Source organism: Periplaneta americana, chromosome 16 (assembly GCF_040183065.1).
Source record: "Periplaneta americana isolate PAMFEO1 chromosome 16, P.americana_PAMFEO1_priV1, whole genome shotgun sequence".
NCBI classification, from domain to species: domain Eukaryota; kingdom Metazoa; phylum Arthropoda; class Insecta; order Blattodea; family Blattidae; genus Periplaneta; species Periplaneta americana.
Window position 1 is genome coordinate 45,418,314 of NC_091132.1, and position 25,001 is coordinate 45,443,314.

The following is a 25,001-nucleotide window of genomic DNA, read 5'->3' on the forward strand; positions in this document are numbered from 1 at the left end:
GCTCATGCTAATAACAGTACTTAAGAGATGTCTACAGAGCTAAATACGGTCATTTCACATGGAAAATATTGGTACATTTGGATAATTCATTCAGGAAAATTCACTCAAGAAAATTGGATCAGAATTATTCATATAATGAAAATTTAATGATGATATTCTTCTACAATATTCATATAAATACTTCTTTAACTGTGACTATTTTTTTCCGAGATGAGTAACTGAAAAGTGTGTGTGCGCTCTCTAGAGAGAGTGAGGTTTTGAGTAATAGATAACTAAGGAGAAAATCTGTTTAACACAATATAGGAAAAAACTGGATTTTTTATGACAGTTAAAACGATTAGCAGCAGTGCGATGAATATGAGTAGGATTATGCATTTGTGCCCTAACGGATAAGTGGAGAACTCTGGAAGATCTACCCATCACGTAGTTCTAAAGATCACCACCTATGCAACGACACCGGGCGCTAGTCTTGTTACTCCGTCCGGATGAAGATAGATGGTGTTGATCGCAGTTTCGCATGCTGTTATATTCATTCATGTTACTACATATTACCTCTTTAAAAAAATATGTTCATCATTTTAACCTCGATCTCCTCAATTAATACGAGTTTAGAAATTTTTCTTTATACCGCCTGTCTCTCTCTTTGTCTCGTGAATGCATCAATAAAACATATAAATAGAGCTAAAGAGCGCTTAGCCCTCACAGCTGCTTTAAGGTGTGTAAATTGTGTAAAATATATTTATAAATAGGAAGTAATGTTATCATAATGTAAAAGCATACTTTGTAGTCCTACAGTGTCCAGAAGTTATGGCCAGTGAAGTTTATTATATGGATTGAGTTGAATCGAGTCCCTCATTAAACTTCAAATACTACTACTTTTTATTATACGTATTTACTACATTTACTATTTTTCTATATAACTTATATATGTCCTTTTTCCACCACAGAGGCGGATAGTGCGGTATACAATTTAAAAAAAATGCTGTTTAGACAGCAGGATACTACATATATATCATAGCCACTCGCGTAGCTCAGGCGGTAACGCGTTTGTCTCATCCGCAGCTGCGCTCGGGCGTCTCTTAGATTCCTGCTTGGGCTAGCTACCTAGTTTCCTAACTGTGACGCAAATTTTCACTTAATACCATGGCGAGGCCTTGGATTCATCTCCAAATATTATCTCGCTGTCACCAATCAATTGTAATTCCTCTCACAATAAGTGTTCTTGAAAACGAATTTGCGAATATATATAAGCTACGTTCAGACAGTTTGTTAAATCTTATTCAATGCCTTACATTTTTGAAAGAGTACAATTTTTTATTCTTTGCACATCTGTTATTTGTTTCACAATAGTAATAAACGTTACAAGAGCGGTATGTTGACATTTTCATGGTCGAGGAAAAGATTGAAAAAGCGAAACGTAGTTGAGCTTTTTTAATTTCCGAGAACATGAAAACAAACATACCGCTCGTGTATCGTACACTATTTTGTGCGAAGATCGTTTATTACATACCTGAAAGACGAATTTCTAATTAGTTGCAATGAAATCTCCATCTTGGTTCATGTTTAATGACTGCAACTTCGGAAAACCAAAATATCTTTCTTCAACATTGTTGCTATAAAATGTTTTCTGTGTTTACTATACTCCAGCAGGCCGTGATATACGTCTGTCTTTTTTTCCCCCAGTCTATAAATGCGAACTTAAAACAAACGGTAAGGTTATGTAATGATTTATTTTTCATTTCAATATTTTAACAATATTATTTATACAACATATTGCAGTAATAACATCCGCATCTGGAATCTCGTTGATTTTTTCACGGCTTCCTTAATGTTACTTGTATCAGGAATGCAATAAGTTTCGTGGAGTAGTAGACTTTACTTGATTTTTTGCAAATATTTAAAAACAATAATTAACATTGCAATTTAGGTGAAATTGCAGTGGTAAGTTTCCAATTTATAATTATTACTATGTTAAATGTCTCTAACAATAATATGTTAAAAGCCTAAAGCAGTGAAATGAATGTCGCGCTTAAGCGGTAAGAAGAGGGAAATTGTTATGTGTGTTACGTTGGGAATACTGAATGTGGTATTTCACACTTACCGCGGAAAACAAGCAAATACGCACGATCTCGCACAAATATATATGTGAGCATTATGTATCGTATTTCATGTCTTCACCAGATACACACACATACACTCACATAGGAACACAGAGAAAGAGAGAAGGCGGACTCATTTATTGATTTTATTTTAATATGGCGAATTTAAATTTACATTTTTTTTTTCAAATAATTCTATAAGTGCATCATTTGACATGTATTTTATTTACAACAAAATTGAAATGGATAAATTACACAAGCCATAGAAGTACCAGAGACGTATTAATAAACACATTCACAAAGATAAAATGTAACAAACACATTTCACTAATAGCTATGCTATATATACAATAATATTGAACATTACACAATTGAATTATTTCACCTAAAAATATAGTTACGGTATGAAATGTGAGATTTTACGCTTCTGTATAAAGTTATGACAATACTTATACAAGTATTGACATGTTAACTAGGAAAAATAGGAAGAACAAGACTAACAAAGGAATTATGGTGATTATGATTATGGTGAAAACGATGACAACTATGAGGTTGATGAGGATGATGTTGGTGATGGTGATGGTGATGGTGATGATGATGATTCATATGAATTGACGACTGATTGTGATGATTTTAATTATGTTTATGACTCTAAAGATATCAAAATAATGACTATTATTATTATGACAATGACCACTACGATGTTAATAATGATGAAGAAAAACAAGTACCGGTAGAGGTTAAAGCTAAAAATGAACATGACTTACACCTGCTTGAAGTCAAAACATACAAAATTTTAGAAGTTACACATACATACGAGAAGACGAGAAAAATGCAACGCCGAACTTGCATTTTGTATCTCGTTAACAATTCGAATTATGACTAGGACAAAATCATTTCGTTCACTTCTTTTAGTAACTTATTTTAACACTAAGAATTTAGTTTAATTTTATGTCTAGAAATTATTAGTATTTGTATAATAGTAGGATTCCGAAAGACGAAATGATAAAGATTGTTTAAAGAGATTAATATTAAGAATGTAACGTGTTACGTGTAGGGTTTTTCGAAACTAAGAGGTAATTTTAAAATTGCTAATATTTTCCTTTATTTTCTACACAATCTCAAAAAATTCTGGCACTAGCTTATTACACAAGAAATTGGAGTATTTCCATCACTATGGCAACGAATTATTTAGTTTGATTGTTCCAATGAACGTGTTATAAGTAGGCACTTTCCTGTAATTTGGCCAGCAAGGTCGCCAGATATATTTTTTCTTTTTTATTTGGTTATTTAACGACGCTGTATCAACTACGAGGTTATTTAGCGCCGATGGAATTGGTGATAGCGATATATTTGGCGAGATGAGGCCGAGGATTCGCCATAGATTACTTGACATTGGCCTTACGGTTGGGGAAAACCTCGGAAGAAACCCAACCAGGTAATCACCCAAAGCGGTAATCGAACCCGCGCCCAAGCCTAATTCCGGATCGGCAGGCAAGCGCCTTTACCGACAGAGCTGAACCGGTGGCTCGCTAGATATTAACCCAGCAGATTATTTGTTGTGGGATTAACTGAAGGAAAGTGTATTCTTGAGTAAACCTACGACAAATTGTTGGCTTGAAGGACTTCATCACACACACTGTGGCAAATATTCCAGAACACGATCTCAGAGCTGCTGTATACAACACTGAAGAGAGGCTGTTACTTTTACAAAAAATGGTGGACACATACATCATCTGCGATGAAATTATGGCACCGGGTGGTACTACAAAAGATCCAATTCGTTGTGTAGTATGCCAATGTCAAAATTTTTAAGTTCCGTAGAAAATGAAGAAAATATGAGCATTGAAGTTACCTCTTATTTTTGAACAGCCCCTTATATCTGGTGCAACGAATAATTTTTAGTATGACTAGAAGGATATCATTTCCTTTACTTCTTCCATTGAATCCTTTTAACATTCTGAATTTTGTTTAAATTTATTTCACGATTACTAACGAGTTGCAAGTTCTCTGCAATAGTAGAATCTGGAAGACAAAATGATAAAGATGATTTGAGTAGCTTATTATTAAAAATGTAACGTAAGATGTATTTGAAAATGAAAATAAAGTTGGTCAGACCAAATCTTAAACTTAGAATCTCAAATAAAGTTATAATTTGAAAGCCCTGAATATACACATAATAACGATTTTGATAAGGATAATATTATCAACAGTCTTTTAAATGGTGCCATTGCAGATTCCATCAAAATTCAATTTATTATACCTTCTCGTCAAAGACTAGTTCAGCAAACTGAGAGTTCAGTAATGAGTATTGCTGTAACTGGAGGACATGTGCGCAGGCGCTTGAAGAGCGATGACTGGGGCTGATCCTTCAGCTTCGTGGGGAATCTCCAGCTTCTTTTCTTCATGCAATGGAATCTCCACCTTCTCGTGGTGGTGGTGGGTAGGGTGAACGGCGTGACCTGACCTCTGTACGTGAGCGTGGAATCCGGTGTGTTTGTCAGCGGTGTAGTGGACAGTGCGAGTAGTGCCGTCAGGTTCCACTAACATGTAGTGACCCTCCACTTTGTCACCGTCTCGCTTCTCATGCTGTTCCTTGATGTCGTGGGTGTGTGTGTCCTTCACTCCGTATTTGAACTCGTACTTGGGGTGAGCCTGAGGATATTAAAATATTCCGACTACATTCTAAGTATTCAGCAAATAAATTTAGATTCCAACTTATATTCTTTACTGGTATAAACTGTACGGCATCCGACAAGGAAAACTCAGTGCGTAGAAACCAGCGGGCGTGACTGTCTCGTGCAGATGACGTATGCTCCCGTTCCCAGCATGCTCTCAAACCTACTCTAGGGGATAAGAGGGGTATGGCATGCGCGCCGCGAGGAGTCCGAGCTGAGTTTTGCTTGTAGGATACCTACAACACCTATGAGGACTTGGAGAGCTGATCATGCAGTGCCCCTATCTCGTCTAATAGAGCTTATTCCGAATCTCAGCGCTGGACAATCTGATGGCATCTCGGTGTTCCGAATTTCAACGATGACGTCACTGATGCTTCACCAGTGTCGCACCGGTACCATCGGTTTCCATAGGTGGTGGCAGTCTCCATCAGCCGCCATCAGTGAATCTGATTGGTTCTTGTATAGGGCAGGAATTAGCAGACGAATGACATCCTACACTGTTGTGTCATGGCGGTGTGTTCTGCTGTATTGTTTGTAATTAGCATAACGTAAAAAATATGTTAATGGCTTATGAACGAACATGTCAAATGGGCCAGTTATTACTACTGGTTCAAGAAATAAATTGTTTATGCTCTCTTTTCTTTGAGCGAGATGGCAGCATGAAAATTTCGCAAAATCTTGCTAGCGTAGCACAATAACAACTTGTACAGCCGCCATGATAGCCATTGAACCTTCCGGCAGTTTTGTTCCTATTTCGCTGCAGCGTGACGTCATTGATGTCCACCGGTCCGGTGAGGTTCGGAATACGCTCATAGTTACACAGTTGACTACCAGATTGTAGGTGCTGCGCTTGGCCATAGCTGTAGCATCATAAAAGAATGTAATATACACCTGACGCTCTCGGCTTTAACACAGTCATCAACATAATGGATTACAAAGTCGATCCCAATGAAAATTCCTTCAGTATACTTCCTCCTAAAGACTGAATGTTGGCCATATGTTAATTCCCCTAAATCCAGAAATATTTACACAGCATTTCCGAGAGGACACAATGTGTGCATTGTTTCTCTTTACGTACTTTAGGTCTGCAACTATCAGTTTACAAGTAGACTCACCTCGAAGGCTTTGACTTCTCTTGAGATTGTAATCTGCTTTTCGTTTTCCCTCCCCTGTTATTTGTCGACGCCGCAAGACTAGATGATTTATTTATTTATTTAATTAATTATTTATTGATTTGTTTATTTATCTATTTGTTTATTTATTTATTTTATTTATTTATCTATTTATTTATTTGTTTATTTTTAATTATTTATTTATTTATCTATTTATCTATTTATTTATTTTTATTTATTTACTTATTTATTTATTTATTTATTTATTTATTTATTTATTTATTTATTTATTTATTTATTTATTTATTTATTTATTTATTTATTCTGCTGTAGTTAAGACCATCAGGCCTTCTCTTCCACAACACCAGGAATACAAATACAATAATAGAAATAAACAGGAAAAAATACACTATGTACAAAGTAAAGCTACACAAGAAATAAAGAGAGAGAGAGAGAGAAAAAACACTATAAACAAAGTAAAGCCACACAAAAATATACACAGGTTGCAGTCACACAAACTTTAAATGAGTGATTAAGTATCATAATTAATTGTATCCTAACGAATTAACTAACATAAATAAGAAACTTGCAATTTTAAACTAGATTAAAAAAGAAAATGAAAAAAAAAAACACAAATCAATACTTCTAACAATACATATAAACATTAACTAAGACAAAATTTTCCAATTTAATTTTGAATTGTGATAAAGTCCGGCAGTCCATGACGTCATTAGGTAACGAATTCCAGAGGCGAGGTATTTCTACAGTATAGGAAGATGAGTATAAAGACGTTCTATGATGAGGAATAGAAAGAAGTGCTTGATGTCGGTTTCGAAGAGTTGTAAGAAATTGAAAGCGCGATAACAGACAATTCGGAGTAGAAGTATGATTGTATGGTTCGTGACTATGAATTTATGAGCCTCGTTGCATGAAATCAAATTCTTTTCAAGCTCTAAGACTCCAAGAAATGAAAGACATTTTTTCCTTGGTGCGTCGCCAATTTTCTTCACCATTTATCAGAGACCTCTCGAAATAAAGACTGGAATTCCTAAAAAATCTCCTCTTCTTAGCATTTTATTTCTTTTTCAGCATCGATACATCTGAATCAATTAGCGGCGTTACCAACATTATTACAATCTCTTCTGATAGTTTCGTTTCTGAAGTAGAATGATTCCCGGCTCTGTTATCACTGTTGAGCAAAAGATTGTGACATTTCTTTGTGGTTGTACCACAGTCTAGTAGTACAGTCACGAAGCTCAATACGTACTAAATATGCATCCATATATAGTTGCTAACCACTAGGATCGCTAATATCGCCTCATTACAGACAATGCGAAATAGTATCGGCACAGTCTATTGTTCCTAGCAACCTCACAACTCAAGCTTCGTGACTGTATATACTAGATTGTGGTTGTACTGTATGTCTTCGATAAACTTCATGTCATACCATTACTCCGATTAGAGGCAGGTAGAACTCTTGTAGTAGTTACAGGGGAATTTACTTCCTTTTATAGTTATTTAGGGGAATGTACACTTACCCATGTTATTTTATTTCTCTTTCTGTGCGCAGGTATATTCATTATCCATTTTTTTTTTTTTTTTACTTTGTGAACGTTTTTGACCAAAGATCGTTTGTGTTCTTTTGTTAAGTTTTCTGAGTGCCATGGCGGGTGTTCTGAGAAAATATTTTGGATGGATTGATTTCTAAATACGTATGATGGTGAGATTTTTGTGATTTTTCAATTTCTTAATTTTATTAATTTTTATTATAATCGCATGACTTGGATAAAATACCAGAAATTGTAGCTATATTACATCTTCAGTTACCTAGGATAGTGAATGCATCATTATTTTTCAACAGTAATCTCACTAGAGGTTTTGATTTATCTAGAGAAAATCAAAACTCGAGTGGGATTTAATTGACTATTACACGATTAGAAGAAAGTATATAAAGATTAGAAGTAACAAAGTACTCCAATACAATAAAATATTAATTGGCTTATGAAAATACAACTGTCTTCAAATGTATCAACTATCGAACCTGACGATGTCATATCCAGGCCTTGTACACTGGTTTCTGACAAATAAGTATTATTATTATTATTATTATTATTATTATTATTATTATTATTATTATTATTATTATTGTACCATCTCAACATTACGCTAGATTATGTTTTCTTGTTACCGGTATCAGTTGTGCCAACTATGGAATCATCATTGAACTCTGTGGACTGTTACTAGTCAAGAAGGCATTGTTGATTCAGTTTCATTTTTATTAAAATGCAACATTCCACTTCAATTATCCGAATCCCAGTAATCAACGTCACTTGACAGATGATTTTCAATAAATCTTAATATTAAACAATCTCTGATACGTGACTATCCATAATATCATATAGCAGAAGCTATAACATAACCTAACTAATATACACAAGTGTTAGAAAAGTTTTAATTAACGACGATGGCATACAAAATAAACATGAATAATTTTAAAAGGAATAATTATTGAATGTACAATTTTCAAATTTGAATGTGGTTGGTGGTTCAATTGATGTTATATTGGACGTGTGCGTAATAGAAGTGAACTCGTTGATTTAGGCCTACATGGTGTATTCAACTTATTCAGGATTTCCGAATGAATAATTTTAAAAGGAATAATTATTGAATGTACAATTTTCAAATTTGAATGTGGTTGGTGGTTCAATTGATGTTATATTGGACGTGTGCGTAATAGAAGTGGAACTCGTTGATTAGGCCTACATGGTGTATTCAACATATTCAGGATTTCCGAATGGTGCTTTTCATTTATTTGTAAATCGGATTTCAGAAGATGGATAGGTATGATCAGTGATTTGTATTAATTCTTGTTCTTGAATGCCAATGCGAGTCATATTTGAAACTGCTGTCCATCGACTGGAGTGATTTGTAATTTTATATATATATATATATATATTTTTTTTTTTTTTTGACGTCTAGACCAGCGCAGTTTCAAATGTTGGCAAACAAAGAAACAAATGCTAGGGACGCAATAAAATTAAACAAATGCTAGGGACGCGATAAAATTAAACAAATGCTAGGGACGCGATAAAATTGTGCTATAAGCAGCCATGATTGGTTGAAATACGTCCTTTCGTACCGTTTTATTGGTCAAAAGTAGTATGACGTAGTAAGAGTGTAATAGTCAGGTTAAAACAAAACAAAATAAAGAAGACATATCTCATGAAATTGATAATTGATTTGCCAAAAAATGCTGATGTTATACAGAAGAACCTACTGCAGATTTGAATTCAGCACACCTGAAATATTTTATATCACATCTCAAAGTTCGTGCAATGATTAGAAAGTCAAAATTTGTTGGCCAGTGTAATCATTAACGTTTTAATTGAAAGCGCAGTCATCAGAAACATTGTTTAGGCGATAAAATGAGTATAAGAATCGTTTAGAATAAAGAGAAACTGGAAGAGATTTCCCAACACACATGGATGGTCATCTGAAACCAATTTAACGAAGTGCATGTTTCTATAAACCTGTTCGATGGAATTCAAGAGAGAGATTTTGTGTAAAATCATGCTCTGTAAAGTCGAAACACTCACGTGATGGTGCTCTTCGACATGGTGCTCGACAGGTGGTAGGTGGTGGTGATGATCCTGAGTGAAAGCAACAGCTATCACGGCGAAAATAACAGCAGCAACCTGTAACGAAATCAGACACTAAATTACTTCTGCGTTCTGAGTGAAATAGACGAACTTGTCCTCATTCTCACTGCACAAAAGAAAGTGAATTTTTCTTCCATAAAACACATTTTCGAATTGTAAATACTTGAGTACCTTTAGTTATCACAACTTACAGACCTATTGTTGCTCAACCAAACCTGCAATGTATAGGTCTACAAGGACGCACTTTCAGATATGATATTTACCACTTAAATATTTGTATTATTACCTTATAAATTTTACCGTTAATATACTCATGTTGTCATTAATTCACAATTCATTCAATCAGTAATAACCCGCTTATTTTTCTTTTAAGTTACTACTTAAATTTAAGCACCAACACATTCATGTATTCACTTATTACTACATCTGATATTTTAGGGCACTAAATGTTGTATATTTAGACATCTGAAATAAGCTCAACTTCACCTAAACACAATCAATGATGCAATAAGAAAGACAAGAGTAGGTATCTGAATTCCGACAGTTTTTTTTTTTGTTTTACTAGACCGAAACTACTGGTATTTTGAGAAATTAAAAAAAAGACAGTTTATAATTTGAAATATTGGTTGTTGATTTTAACTGTACTGGGCAAACTGCAGGTAATGTCATTAATTTTAAGGGGTTTTATTTGAGAATTTCAAACAAAAAAGTTTCATACATTTTTGCTCATTTCTTTACTCCTTTTCGAGATAAAAGTGTTTATATGAAACATTTCGTAGAGTTTTTTTTAAGCAATTGACTTATTTCCCAATATGCTAAGTGAATTAAAGAGAGTAATGTTTTACGATAATAAATGATTGAAAGAATTCTAGTTTTGTCCTTTAAGTGTGCTGAAATTTGATCCAAACAAATGTAACATTTTATAATTCCTTTTCAGAACGATAAGTTAGATTTGTTTAGTTCATTACTTTATTCATCTCAATCGTGACGTCCAACTAAACTCTTCGTGTGAGAACGTTACATTTTTTCACTTTAATACCTCGAAAATAAAGTTCCACATCGGAATATAGAATGGATCTCATCCATTACATTTTTTAACTATACCGAATGAAATGAATCTGACCTAATCGTTATGACAACAGTACATCCGATATGAAGTCCTAGGTATTCCCATAGGTGAATACATATTTATTTATTTACTTCTCTACTTACCTATTTATTTATTTACCTATTTATTTATTTATTTACTTATTTATTTACTTATCTACTTACCTATTTATTTATTTACCTACTTATTTATTTATTTATTTATCTACTTACCTATTTATTTATTTATTTATTTATTTATTTATTTATTTATTTATTTATTTATTTAACCTGGTAGAGATAAGGCCATTAGGCCTTCTCTTCCCCTCTACCAGGGGATTACAACTATAATATTAAGAATACAATTACAATTATTTAATATTAAATGTACAAATATAACAAAAATCAAAGTACTAAAAGATTAATTGATTAATAAAGACTAGACTTTTTCTCGGTAACGAAGAAAATCGTCAGGGCGTCATTTCAGCTTTTGCTTGGAGGGACAAGATTATTTTATGGGAGACTTTATATGCCATATCACGTGCTGTAGTCCCTTCCTATTTCCTCAGAAATTAATTTTTTCCCTTACCCTAAACTGGAGTAAACTTAACCGCTGGATATAACATGACAATAGAAATTTACTTAATACGAACGGCATTGTTGCTTTGACATATGAAATGTATTCTTTATGATTGACTACGAGCTTAATTTGTAAAAATTAGTCTGGAATTTCTGATTATATTTGCCCGAATTTTATTACAGGCGGAGCATAAAAATATTGACTTTCTCAAAGGTGACACCATGCAGCATGATTTTTATTTTAGAAATTAAAAAATTAACGCAGAATCGTCACCTGTAAAATCTACACTTAAGCATAATTCAGGATATTAAAGATTATTATTAATTTGTCCCACAGAATAACATCTGTAATATTGACAATTAATATTTGAGGAGAAAAATTCGCTTCTTTCCCTTAGTGGCCTGACTCCAAGTTAGGCATATACGTTGACGTTTTATGTCCAAGTCAACTACCATTATACTTCTTATTCTGCCACTCCCTGAGTGACACCTCCGAAAATCGCGTATTTTCATTAAATCGTGAACAAAAATTCTCAGCATGAAAATATTGCCTCAATATTTTTTTACAATAAGAAAATAATTTTTCTCCCAATTTTTATTGCCTTAAAATGAGAATCTGTACTTCAGGCTTTACCGTGCATAAAAAGAAAATGTAAGCAATTAAATCGCACAAATATAATTTTAGTTATTGCTGTTTTAGATATAATTTCTGTTTACCTTGATGAGTGCCATGGTGTCTCTAGAATAGTCCTGACGTGAGTAGAACTGGTTTTCCAATGAATGACTCCATCTCCCTGCTTCGTTCTTTTATACCAGAGTTGACAACTGGATAACTTTGCATGTAACAATGCAACGATGCACATCATTAAAATTTTTATTCGGTAGTTTCATCACTTTCTCGTCTCTTCTTAAGTGGTTTGAGATAAAAACTTTCATGTCGCTTTGCAACAACTGTCATTCCCTGATGATTCCTTCACACGCCATAAAATTAGAGATTCATGTGTCATTGATCTGTGACGTACTTTAACATAAATTATTATTATTATTATTATTATTATTATTATTATTATTATTATTATTATTATTATAGCTAATTTTGTTCAACAATATCGACTTCAGTGGAAAAAACATGTCGAAAGGATGGATCGCACTAGATGGCCTAAACAGATTCTTACTTATGTACCAAGAGGAAAGAGGAAATTGGGAAGACCACGAAAGCGCTGCGCTGGCATAAGACCGTAACAGATCCTGTAGGGTCTAATACGTGAGGGATATGATGATGATGATGATTATTATTATTAATTTGTATATTAGTATTTACTGTTCTTGTTCTCAGTTTTATTTATGTATGTTTTTCTTGATTTAAGATATTATTTTATTTATTCTTGCACCTTTGTATCTTCTGTTTGTGTATTGTGCTGAACTACTGTATAATTGACCTCTGGCTGTTGTTCAGCACACAGATATAAATAAATAAATAAATAAATAAATAAATAAATTATTATTATTATTATTATTATTATTATTATTATTATTATTATTATTTAGTCCGATGGTGTTTATACATAATCTTGATTTTCTGAAAATCTGAGATAATTATATTAAGGATACACTGAAATGAAGTAATGTAATTTCCCTCGAAAAATATAAATTTTTTGTTTTTACTTTTAAAAATATATCTATGCTTACAGATGCTCCTTGAAATATTTCAGAGACTTGCTCCCCTTAAAAATCTTGCTTCGGCAGCCACTTTTAGAGATACGCGCGCTTTAAACGTCCTAAAGACTTTACTTTTTAACTCCATTTTTCTCGGATTTTAGTTTTGACAGTTACGCCCATGTTTAAAAAGCCTATTTCCTTCAAATGTTGAACATTTTTTTTTTCCACAGCTTCCTCTATCTATACCAAATGAAAATTCGCAAAGGATATCTCAATAAGATTTCAAAACATTAAAAATATATAATAATTTATTTGTAAAGATGTGTCCGTTTTTTTGTTTCGCATTTGAGTAAACATGTTTTAGACAAAACTATTGATAACACTTAAAATTGCCATGTAAATTATTAATAATGATAGTATTCTGAAAATGATAGTAAAATATTAATAAAAAAGAAATAATTTTTGTATGAAGAGAAGAAAAAATATATTTATTTTTTATGAAACACGTTAAAACACGCACAAAATATTTAGCAATTCAGCTGAAAATATGTGTGCATATTATTTATTTGCCAAATAACGTGTGTGCAAAATAATGAAAAATATGCGTCCAATACTTTAAAATTTAATTTCGGTGTGCCCTTGAACAAGCATGTAGGATAAAATACATCTGACAATTTTATTCTAACGAAGCGATCTACTTGGAACACTTATAAAGTTGTAAGATTATTTTTTTTAAATACTAAAATACGTCTCTATGTTTCATGCTGTTCTCAAAATACGTAATCGCAAATCTGTAGCATTATTCGTAATTTGTTATAATATAATTAGTAATTTGTACATTAATGTGTCCCTGATGTAGTAGAAGATAAAATCTTACGGTCTTACCTTCATCTAATAAAATAAATGATTTTATATTATTATTATTATTATTATTATTATTATTATTATTATTATTATTACTATTATTATTATTATTTTACTTACGAAACCCGAACATAAACCTCGGAAGAATTGCATACATTATATTCTTCACCTAACATAATTTGGAACATTAAATTAAGATGTTTGAGATGGGAAGGGCATTTAACACATATTGGTGAATCCATAAATGAGTATCGAGTGTTAGTTGGGAGACCTGAGAGGAAAGAAACCTTTGGGGAGGCCAAAACGTAGATGGAAGGATAATAATAAAATGGATTTGAGGGAGGTGGGACAGGGAATGAATTAATCTTGCTCAGGATAGGAACCTATGGCAAGCTTATGATAGTGCGGAAATGAACCTCCGGGTTCTCTGAAAGTAATTTATAATAATAATAATAATAATAATAATAATAATAATAATAATAATAATAATAATAATAATAATAATAGATTTATTTTTATTATTATTATTATTATTATTATTAGTAGTAGTAGTAGTAGTAGTAGTAGTAGTAGTAGTATTCATATTTTCTGCAGGTCTTTCACTGCAAACCCAACTTTCTCCAATCTTTCCTATTTTCTGCCTTCCTTTTAGTCTCCGCTTATGATCCATAAGTTATGCCTTAATATCGTCTATTATTTAATACCTTATTGTGACCCGAACTTTTCTCCCGTTAACCATTCTTTCCAGTGCATCCTTCAGTAGACGTTTCTTCTCAACCATTAACCCAACCAATTCCTCTTTCTTTTTCTGATCGGTTTCAGCATTATTCTTTCTTCACCCACTCTTTCCAACACAGATTCATTTCTTAGTCTGTCTGTCCATTCTTCTCCATATCCACATTTCAAACGCTTCTAGTCGCTTCTCTTCACTTCGTCGTAGTATCCATGTTTATGCCCCCATACAATGTCACACTCCACATAAAGCACTTCATTAGTCTCTTAGTTTTTTTTTTTTCAGACGTTCGCAGAAGATGATCCTGTATACAATTAAAAGCTTCCTTTGCCATTGTGATCCTCCTTTTGCCTTCTTGGCATCAGCTCATATTTGTGCTTATAGTACACCCCAAGTATTTGAAGTAGTCCACTTGTTCTACTGCCTCGTTCCGAATTCGCACGTTTACCTTCTTTATTTTTCTTCCGATAACCATGGTATTCGTCTTGTTTGCATTTTTTTTTCATCCCATATTGCTCACAGCTGTCATTTTGCTCCAATAGCATATCTCATAGTATCATCTCCTCTTCTGCTTACAACGCCGTATCATCAGTAAATCTTACGCATTTTATTATTCTTCCTTCTACTATCACCCCCTCCATATTCTGAAAACACTTCTTCACTAAATTCTCCAAGTAGTTGTTGAACAAGGTAGGTGATAAAGGGCATCCTTGTCGTACTCCTCTCCCTATTTCACTTCCTTCTGATATTTCTTCATCTATCCTGACTTTGACTTGTTTCATAAAAAAGGTTACAGAACAGAACAATCTTCTCTTTTTCCAATCCACACCAATTTTCTTTGGGTTCCCGTCAGTTCATTTCAATCCAGTCTGTTAAATGCCTTTTCAAGATCCACAAATGCTATACACACTTCTTTATTCCTCTCGAGGTATCTTTTATTTTTATTTTATTGGATTATTTTACGACGCTGTATCAACATCTAGATTATTTAGCGTCTGAATGAAATGGAGGTGATAATGCCGGTGAAATGAGTCCGGGGTCCAGCACCGAAAGTTGCCCAGCATTTGCTCGTGTTGGGTTGAGGGAAAACTCCGGAAAAAACCTCAACCAGGTAACTTGCCCCGACTGGGATTCGAACCCGGGCCACCTGGTTTCGCCGTCAGACGCGCTGACCGTCGAGGTATCTTTCGCTGATTTTTCGTAGTATATTTAAGTGTCCATTTTTATAGTGAAGTGTACATACCTACGTTGTTTTATTTACTTTCTCATACTTTTACTAAAATTTCGTTTGAAACAATAATTTAGTTTATTGAATTTTACTGTATTAGCTGAAATTGTGAAACCTACCTTTTGATTGTTCAATTATTTCTCCATCTATAGATATTTTTATTTTTGTTTGTTCCTTCCCTTTCATTGCCATTGTTTGTTTTTTTTTTGTTGAAATTTCCATTTTGTATTCTTTTATTACAATATCTAATTTCGTAATAGATGTCTGTGCATTATCATTTCTTTCTGTCAAAATATCTGATCATCTGCAAACAGGATTGTATATATGTTTACGTTTTTACCAGAAATGTTTAGGTTTGTTTGTTCTCCAAACTTCCAGCGTTTCATTCACGTACAGTACATGTAAATTAAATAATATGGATGACAGCCGACATTCTTGTCTCAAACCTCCATTTACATCAATCTTACCGTGACTGTTATTTTGTACCACGTTTATTTTTGTTTTATTATATTTTGAATTAATAACATTTATCAAATTCTCAGGTATTTTATAGCTTTCTAAGACTAACCATTTTTTTTATTACTCTATTATATGCTGTTGTGTAATCAACATGTATTAAACAAATTTGAAAATTGAATTCTCTACATTTTTCTAATATCTGTTTAATAGTAAAGATGGCGTAAATATAGGACTCTTCCTGAAACCGTTTTGCTATTCGCCTATTTTTTTTTCTGTTATTGGTTGTAATTTCGTCTTTAAAATAAGTGTAGATTTTTTCTGTGTTTATTTTTATTTACATCCTTTAAAAACTCTGGAAACGAAATTATTCAGGTGTGTTTACGTGTTATACATATTTCATTAGCTATAACACAAGTTAGGTTTACTAAAAGAAATGGTTCAATTCCGCATCTATTGATATGTTTATCAAATTTTCTCAGGATTGCAGAAAATAATTGATTTAAAACTAAACTACGTAGCTGGCTGGTAAATAATCACTTTCACTCTACAAGTGAATTTTTTATTCTAATGTTAGTAGACCATTGTAAAATGCTTGTATTTGTTTATTGTAACCAATTGTTTATGTTCGTGCTATTCCTTTCACTTGTACATTATAGTCCTAATTCATTGTTGCTGTATTTTATAATTTTTACATGGCTATGTCTGTAGCGTTTCTTTTGATGCTCATGAATGTAATTAAATAATAATTAAAATATGAAGTTTTATAAATTAGTATGTAAGTTCTTTGCTACTGATCAAATTTACCTGTATTATGCCAACTTATTCTAATAAAACAAATACAATTCTTTATTGCTTTTAAGAAGGCAATGCATTTTTCCACATCATTTTAAAATGTCACTGTCGGATTTCTCCACTCTTTCGGTGCCCTGATGATTTGTACGATTCATCTCGGTGTAATTTTTGGTCTTCTTCTTAATTTTCAGTTAAAGTCCATGTTTACAAGCGTATGTTGGTGGTTGTTATTGACATTTATTTACTTTTATTTATTTTTTATTTTGTTTAATTATATCCACACTTATTAATTTTATTTATTTGTTTATTTACTTATTTATTTATTTATTTATTTATTTATTTATTTATTTATTTATTTATTTATTTATTTATTTATTTATTTATTTATTTATTTATTTATTTATTTATTTATTTATTTATTTATTTATTTATTTATTTATTTATTTATTTGGTTGGTTGTTTGTTTGCTTGCTTGCTTGCTTGTTTAATTAATTTATTTATTTATTTATTTGTTAGTTTATTTGTTTATTTCTTCATTTATTTATTTATTCATTTATTTGTTTATTTATTTATTTATTTATTTATTTATTTGGTTGGTTGTTTGTTTGCTTGCTTGTTTAATTAATTTATTTATTTATGTATTTGTTAGTTTCTTCATTTATTTCTTCATTTATTTATTTATTTATTCATTTATTTGTTCATTTGTTTATTTATTTATTTATTTATTTATTTATTTATTTATTTATTTATTTATTTATTTGGTTGGTTGTTTGTTTGCTTGCTTGCTTGTTTAATTTATTTATTTATTTATTTATTTGTTAGTTTATTTGTTTATTTCTTCATTTATTTATTTATTCATTTATTTGTTCATTTGTTTATTTATTTATTTATTTATTTATTCATTCATTCATTTGTTTGTTTGTGTTTGCGGTTTCTTACCAATTTACACAAATTAATGTCTAAACTAGTAGGAGGGGACTGCAGACGGACAGAAGGTCTTTTGTGTGATATTGTGACGTTATGTAGTCGAAACCAGTGAGTAAAATTATTAAGTTTTTGAAACGCTTTCTGCTAGAAAATATGCCAAAATCAGAGGCTGGACGAACGAGAGAGTAGTGTGAAAGAAACCGTAGAAATTAACCACTGACAGTTGAGCCAAAAATGAAAAATCATAAACTTGAACTAGTTTGAGACTGCAGGCCAAGGAAAAAGACATTTTCTAACCCTCTTCTGCTCTTCAGTTGTAAAGTGTCAACGGTACAGTGAACTTTATTAAATATAATTATCAACGAACAATCAAGGAATGCATTGCGTGATTCAACACTGAAGTCAGTGATTTAGATTTACATCGTACTTCACTATATGAAAACTTTAATTCAAGAAAGTTGTTCCTGCAATAACTCCTATATGACTTTTATCGATTTTCAGATTTTTGCTTTATTAAATAACTTAAATAGTGATACAGCAAATAATAAAATTTTCTATGTGTAATTATATTTCTTTCTTTCAAAAACGTAAGAATTCACAATCGCCTGTGTACCACTGCCATAGAAGGAATAAATGTGTTTTTTCTTCCTACTGAAAAATTTTATATTTTGCACATATTTTTGTACACATATTTATGTTATATCATTGACTAAGACCACACCGTACACGAGCCTGGCTCTTACGGTAGTGGCTAGAAACATTTTTGTTTTATAAATTTAATTTGTACTCACTAGCTAGCTAGTTATATAAATAAATAAATAAATTTGTATTTCAGTTAAAATATCCCCATTAAAGGAGTTATTACGGGAACAACGACGATATACCAGAAAACATAGAAAAGAGACGCACTTTTATTCATTATATTTTTATTAATATCATTTATATAGACAACAGAGACATTTCATCATAACTTCGTTGAAATAACAACAAATTAAATTTCAAGTAACAGTACAAGCAAAAATAAACTATAGTGATAAAACTCACTACTGGTTTATTAACATAATGAAGATATATGAATAAAATTTTTTTCAGTCTCGTGAAAAGGAATGAGGTGATAGATGAATATTACACGCGTACAGATGAACAAAATCAATGAGTTACGAAATCTAATAAACTTTAGTGATGGTGATGGGTGTTGCTGTAACTGGAAGCCGTGTAGACTGGTTCATGATGAGAGATTTCGGGAGCGGCTACTTCAACAACTTGCACCTGAGGGACCTCCACCTTCTGCTCATGGTGGTGATGTTGGTGGATGGGGTGGGTGGCGTGTCCTGACTTCTCAACTCGGGCGTGGAATCCGGTGTGCTTGTCAGCGGTGTAGTGGACAGTACGGGTGGTGCCGTCAGGCTCAACCAGCTTGTAGTATCCTGTCACTTTGTGGCCGTCACGCTTCTCATGTTGTTCCTTGATGTCGTGGGTGTGCTCGTCCTTAACTCCGTACTTGAATTCGTACTTGGGGTGTGCCTGTAATATAAATGAAATGCATAAAATTTCTAGGTAACTTCCTCATATTCTGTCAAGGAAAAACTTCCGGAACATTGTGTGATTTGAGACAGAGTTTTCAGCTTTTTACGAAATGCTTAAGTTTTTGCACTGTCACAGATGCAGAGATATAAACTTTTCAACAGCTTTACCGTTTGGAAAAGTGAGGCTAGTTCTGTCTCCACATTACCAAAGGTTAAGATTGCTTAAAGCTGTCACTCAAGCTCTTTCTTTTTCGGTCAATACTTCGCTTTCCCTTCGGTTTTTTATACTGTTTGCGCATAATTTTACATTATTTATAGCCAGGGATAGGAATTTATAGAGATTAATTCCATCATTTGTATTTTTTAATATTGGTGTCGGTGGAGATTGTTGGAGATTAATTTGTACTCTTGGCGGAGATTAATGGGAATTTTGGAAATCAATTATTTTGGAATTGGAGTGTTCAGTATGAATATTACTTTCCAAATAATTAATATTTTAAAGGTTCGTTGGATTCTGATAAAAGTGCGGTATGGCCAATAGACAAATATTGTTGGATTGAGACTGTATTTAACACACATCCCTTAAAAACGAAAAAAACTTGCAGCTCTTAAATTAACGCTTTCAAATTATTAGTAAAATGTTGAATTCTCAGTCTTTTGAGTTCACTAATGTAATCAGAACATCTGGAATACCATGTAATATAGCCTACTTGGATATATAACAAATTCAACTAAAAAAATCGGAAAAGAAACTCAGAATATGAAATTCGCTATAAAACGACGCAATAGTAAAAATTCGCGAATGTGTTCATATTTCGCTATTATAACTCTATTTCGCGATTTGTCGCAATTGTTTATCTGCACATTATTAATCAGAATTATTTAATTCGTAAAGATTAGTAAAACTCTATTGTATATCTATTATGTCGTGATTTTTGAGATCTCCATAAATACCCTGCACTGCTTATAGGACACTAGACATATTAATACCTGCATTTCGATTGTGACCTAACAGACTCCACTCAATTAAAGATCTCAGGAGTATCATTCCTGCGGCGTCTAATATTTCCCCCCCCCCGTTTTGGTGTTAGATTTCATTTTTTAATTCGTAGACCAATGTTGATAACTTTATAGAACTTCAATATTATTGTAGAATAACTCTTCTCGGGTTCTCAGCCAGGTGAGTTGGAGATTAGCTTCCAAGCTTTCGACGGCTAGCTCTGCCATCTTCTTCAGGGACGAAGTCATACATTCAATATTATTTTCTTTCCTTTTTTTTTTTAAGTAAAACTTCTTTTAGGCAGAGTACGTGTCGAACGTTGTGAAACAAAATTCCGTGATATGTTTTAAGAGCTCATTGCGTGATATTACTACGGGATTGTGTATGTTGCTAATTTATATCCCATCGCACCTCCTCATACTCATCTTCTTTCACAATAGCCCTGCCAAGACTCTGGAATTCGCTACCTGCTAGCATCAGGGACTGTCGAAATAAAATTGAATTCAAACGAAAACTTACTAGGCACTTGGTCAGTAATTGATTTCTTGTAAATAGTTTCTTTAATCTATCACAAAATATTTCAATATTCAGTAATTTCATCACTATACAATTTTGTTATTCTAGATTTAATTTGTAATTCAGTAAATATAAAATATTCTTTGTTTTTCTATGATAAATAATCTAGCTTTAATTATTCAGGTAATCTTTTCGTACTTTGATTTTATTGTAATTGTAATTGTAAATTTAATACTAATTGTAATGTTATTTGTAATTGTAATTATAAATTTAATACTAATTGTAATTTTATTGTTCATATTGTAGTTGGAATCTCCTGGTAGAGGGGCAGAGAAGGCCTGACGGCCTTATCTCTACCAGGTTAACTACTACTACTACTACTACTATATCATAAATAAAGTCCTCATGTGTTCAATCTTTCACCAATTTACATAAATTAATGAGAGTGGGGCTGCTGTCTAGCAGTGCATCTTCTGTGTAATGTTACGACGTTATACAGTTGAAATCAGTAAGTGAACGTACATTTTAAGAAGCTTTTACTATAAAATATGCCGAAATCAGGAATTGAACGATCTATAGCGTGACGTGAAAGGAAGTGTGCAAATGAACCGCCGAAAATTGAGACAAAAAACGAAAAATAAAAGGGTAGAATGAGTGCGAGAATGCAGGCCAAGTAAAAAGGCATTTTCTAAGTTTAGTTACTAAATGTCTAAGATTTAGTGAATGTTCCTACACCAGCAGCAATTACCGCAAAACCAACTAGTGCAGTGCTTAATTCAACTTGTGTCAATGATTTAGAAATAAATCTTAGTTAACCATATACAGACTTTAAATCAATGAAACTGTTCATAAAATCATTGAAAGCAATTAATAAACAATCAATTTGATTCTGCATGCTTCATTTGTCACTATCTTATTCTAGTTTTCATGAATCAATTTTTTTATTATTTTAAAATTCTGATGAATATTGAGTATGAAAGTGTTATATTCAACCCTAATTTATCGTCTTTCATTGCATGAACATTAAAATAATTACTACTCATTTATGGTTTAAGAAATTCCACTTCTGCCGCAAGTAGAGGCTATTCACTCATTTTTATATAATGTAATACTTTATAGGATAAATATTAAAACTGAACGTAGATTATATAAAACATTTTCAATAGCAGTCCTATTATATATCTGCGAAGTATGATCTCTGAAGAACAAGATGTAGCCTAATTATGAAATATTTAAAATATGTATGAATCCAGACGTAACATATTAATCAAGATAATAAGGATTGAAAATATATGCATAATAGATTAACATTATCATTGTAGAAGACTTACATTCATTAAACCAAATAACATAAAAAAGGTTAGCTAAGCACCACAAAGATGACTTGATGGTGTACAGGAGAACATGGGCATCAAGTTAAGCAATAGAAATACAGTAGAAATTGGTTAATTCGGCAGTGGGTAGTGCGAATTAAATCTTTATACATATAATTTCATAATTTTTTCTCTGTCAATTTCTTTTCTGGTATTATCAAATTCAAAACATGGTTTCCATTTTAAATTATTCGTAATGTTTATAGTTCACGATACTCACATGGTGGTGTTCCTCCACGTGATGCTCCACTGGAGGGAGATGGTGGTGAAGATCTTGAGCTAGTGTTACAGCTGCTAGAGCCACAAGAACGATAGCGAACTAGAAATAAAATTGAGAGAAACAGTGTTACTTACAGGACCAACAACAACAGCAGGGGTATTTCGGTGCATGTAGTAAAGACAGTAGCAGTAGTAAAGGCACATTCACAATGAAAATTAAACATAACGTAAGCGTTAACAAGAATATAAACGTTACGGTAAAATCAAGATCATTCAGGATGGGAACATAAACATAACAGCAAACATACTTGGTAACCATGGAAACATAACAACGACGACATTTCCTCATATCCTGTCGTATGCTTCAGTGCTCCACGATTGTGTTCTGTTTGCAAATCACGTAAGCATAAGCATGAAAGTTTGGAGTTTATAAACTTTCATGTTAACGTCTTACGGTAATGTTTATGTTAATGCTTATGTGAATCATTGTGAATGATCCCATTTGGTAGCCTGGCCGCAAACTTCTGTGTTTATGTTACGGTTATGTTTAATTTTCATTGTGAATGGGCCTTAACAATAGCTGCCGTGTAAGTAGTAATATTGTCTTTGCCTCGGTATAATGTCTACAATATATGGAAGGCAAATCTTTAGTATTTCTTACGGATTTATCTGCAACTTCCAACAGAGGATTTTTAAATATGCCTCGGCCGTCAGGTGGAGTCAGACTCTAATAGCAAAACGTTTAAAACTATGCTAAATTCATTTCGGTCTTAGATGTTGCACCAAGTGAAGAAGTCCAGGCTACAGAGTAGAGCGGTGTCCAAGATACAGAGGATTCAAATCTTGTAAATGTGTAGCATTTTGACCGGTTTTGAAGGAAACTGTGTAACATTTAGAAGTGTCCAATTTGAGAGATTTCACCGAATTAGTATCAGTAATAGTAACAGCAATATTGGTGATTTCTGTGGAAGTGACTTTAGCATTAAATATCAAGATTATTAAACTGTATTTCTTCAGTAACCTCCGGGAAAACAAGTTAGTTTTTTAATTCACATAAACTAGATATATCCATTTACATCAGCTACATTAAGTTAATATGTTCCTTTATTAAATAAAAAAAAGTCCTTTCATTTTAATACTTAGCTCACATAAAAAATAGATAGGCCTAATCAAAGTTTCAATATCACAATATGAAATAATGAAAATAATTTTATAAAATTATTAATTTTATTTTACCGTTATATAAATCAATCTGAATTGTTTAATCTCTTATCACTTAAATATTATAAAATGTCAAAAACTATTTTATGCTCGACCATGCCGAAATGTACTAATTATACACCTGGTAGCAGTCCTTTAATGCAGGTCATTAAAGTACACCTATTCATTAAAGTTCGGGTTTTCGATTATTCTCGGATATGCAATCGAAAGACGAGGGAAACGTCACGGAGGCTGGAAATCCAATACTGTCGCAGAAGGTTATGTTCTGTTACTATAATAATTAGCGTTAATTGTAAATAATATTCAAATAAATTCAATTTGTCATCTCGTTTTTCAATTCTAAATCAATTTCCAGATTATACATTCTCTGCATTACATCAAGGTCAATGACATTATTGTTCCTCGGAAAAAATCAATACTTTCGCGTCTGCGCACATCTCACAATTTCGAGCTATGAACAAGGTCACTTCCGATCTTCTGTCAGATACAAATAAAATGAATATTTCTGAATAATTTCAAGTTAGAAATATGGTCGAGCATAAAAAGTCGTATGAAACTTGCCTATAATGGTAATTAAGACGCTCGTATGAAAATTTTGAAACTCGCTTGCGCTCGTTTCATAAACAAACATACTTGCGTCTTAATTACTATCATTATAGGCTCGTTGCATAATGTACTATTAATATTTTAGTTCTTTGTTATAATGTAAAATTATCTCAAACTAAATTTAGCTTTATTCCGAAGCGAATACCCTATATTAACCATTGTAAATACCACTTTATCAAATCACAATATAACTTCTTAATTACTAGAGATTATGCGATTAGATTCTGATGCTTGAATTACTTTCACTGCAATGCGTTTGAACTTACTCTAGTGAGAGCCATTGCCTGTGTTGAATTGGCTGGTTGTTGCTGATTGAATAGTCTGGTTTGTTTTGTATGATAAGGTCTCCCAGCTGTTCCTTATATATCAGGCTCTGAAACATTATGCGAGTGCGATATGCGAAATTCGTTTACTTTCATACGTTTTTTGCATTCCTTTCTTAATTTTCTTCACAATTATTCAGTAGTGATATAACCTTGTCTGGCGTGACTACTGCTACTTTCATCGACTCGAACAAGGAATCGTTACCTTTGCACTACAGTCAATTGAGCCGCTTTATTTTGTTTTTCAACATCAAAAAAATTCCCCACTAGCCTAACATTATTTATTTATTTATTCATATGTTTATTTGTTTTGTTTTCTTATTTATTTGTGTATATTTATTT

The 25,001-nt window shown here is 32.4% G+C and overlaps 2 protein-coding genes across 2 annotated transcripts; both read right to left on the bottom strand.

Moving 5' to 3' along the window:
* Positions 1–2,263: 2,263 nt before the first annotated feature.
* Positions 2,264–11,977, bottom strand: LOC138716208 (cuticle protein 8-like). Its single transcript, XM_069849043.1, has 3 exons — positions 11,931–11,977; positions 9,486–9,584; positions 2,264–4,754 (listed from the first exon to the last, which is right to left on the bottom strand). The coding sequence occupies exons 1-3, from the start codon at positions 11,943–11,945 to the stop codon at positions 4,398–4,400; spliced, it is 471 nt and encodes a 156-aa protein (XP_069705144.1). The 5' UTR covers positions 11,946–11,977; the 3' UTR covers positions 2,264–4,397.
* A 6,807-nt stretch (positions 11,978–18,784) lies between these two features.
* On the bottom strand, positions 18,785–24,681 carry LOC138716209 (cuticle protein 7-like). The gene is made up of 3 exons (XM_069849044.1): positions 24,603–24,681; positions 22,511–22,609; positions 18,785–19,399 (listed from the first exon to the last, which is right to left on the bottom strand). Exons 1-3 carry the CDS (start codon positions 24,615–24,617, stop codon positions 19,052–19,054), a joined length of 462 nt encoding a protein of 153 aa, XP_069705145.1. The 5' UTR covers positions 24,618–24,681; the 3' UTR covers positions 18,785–19,051.
* Between the last annotated feature and the right edge of the window lie 320 nt (positions 24,682–25,001).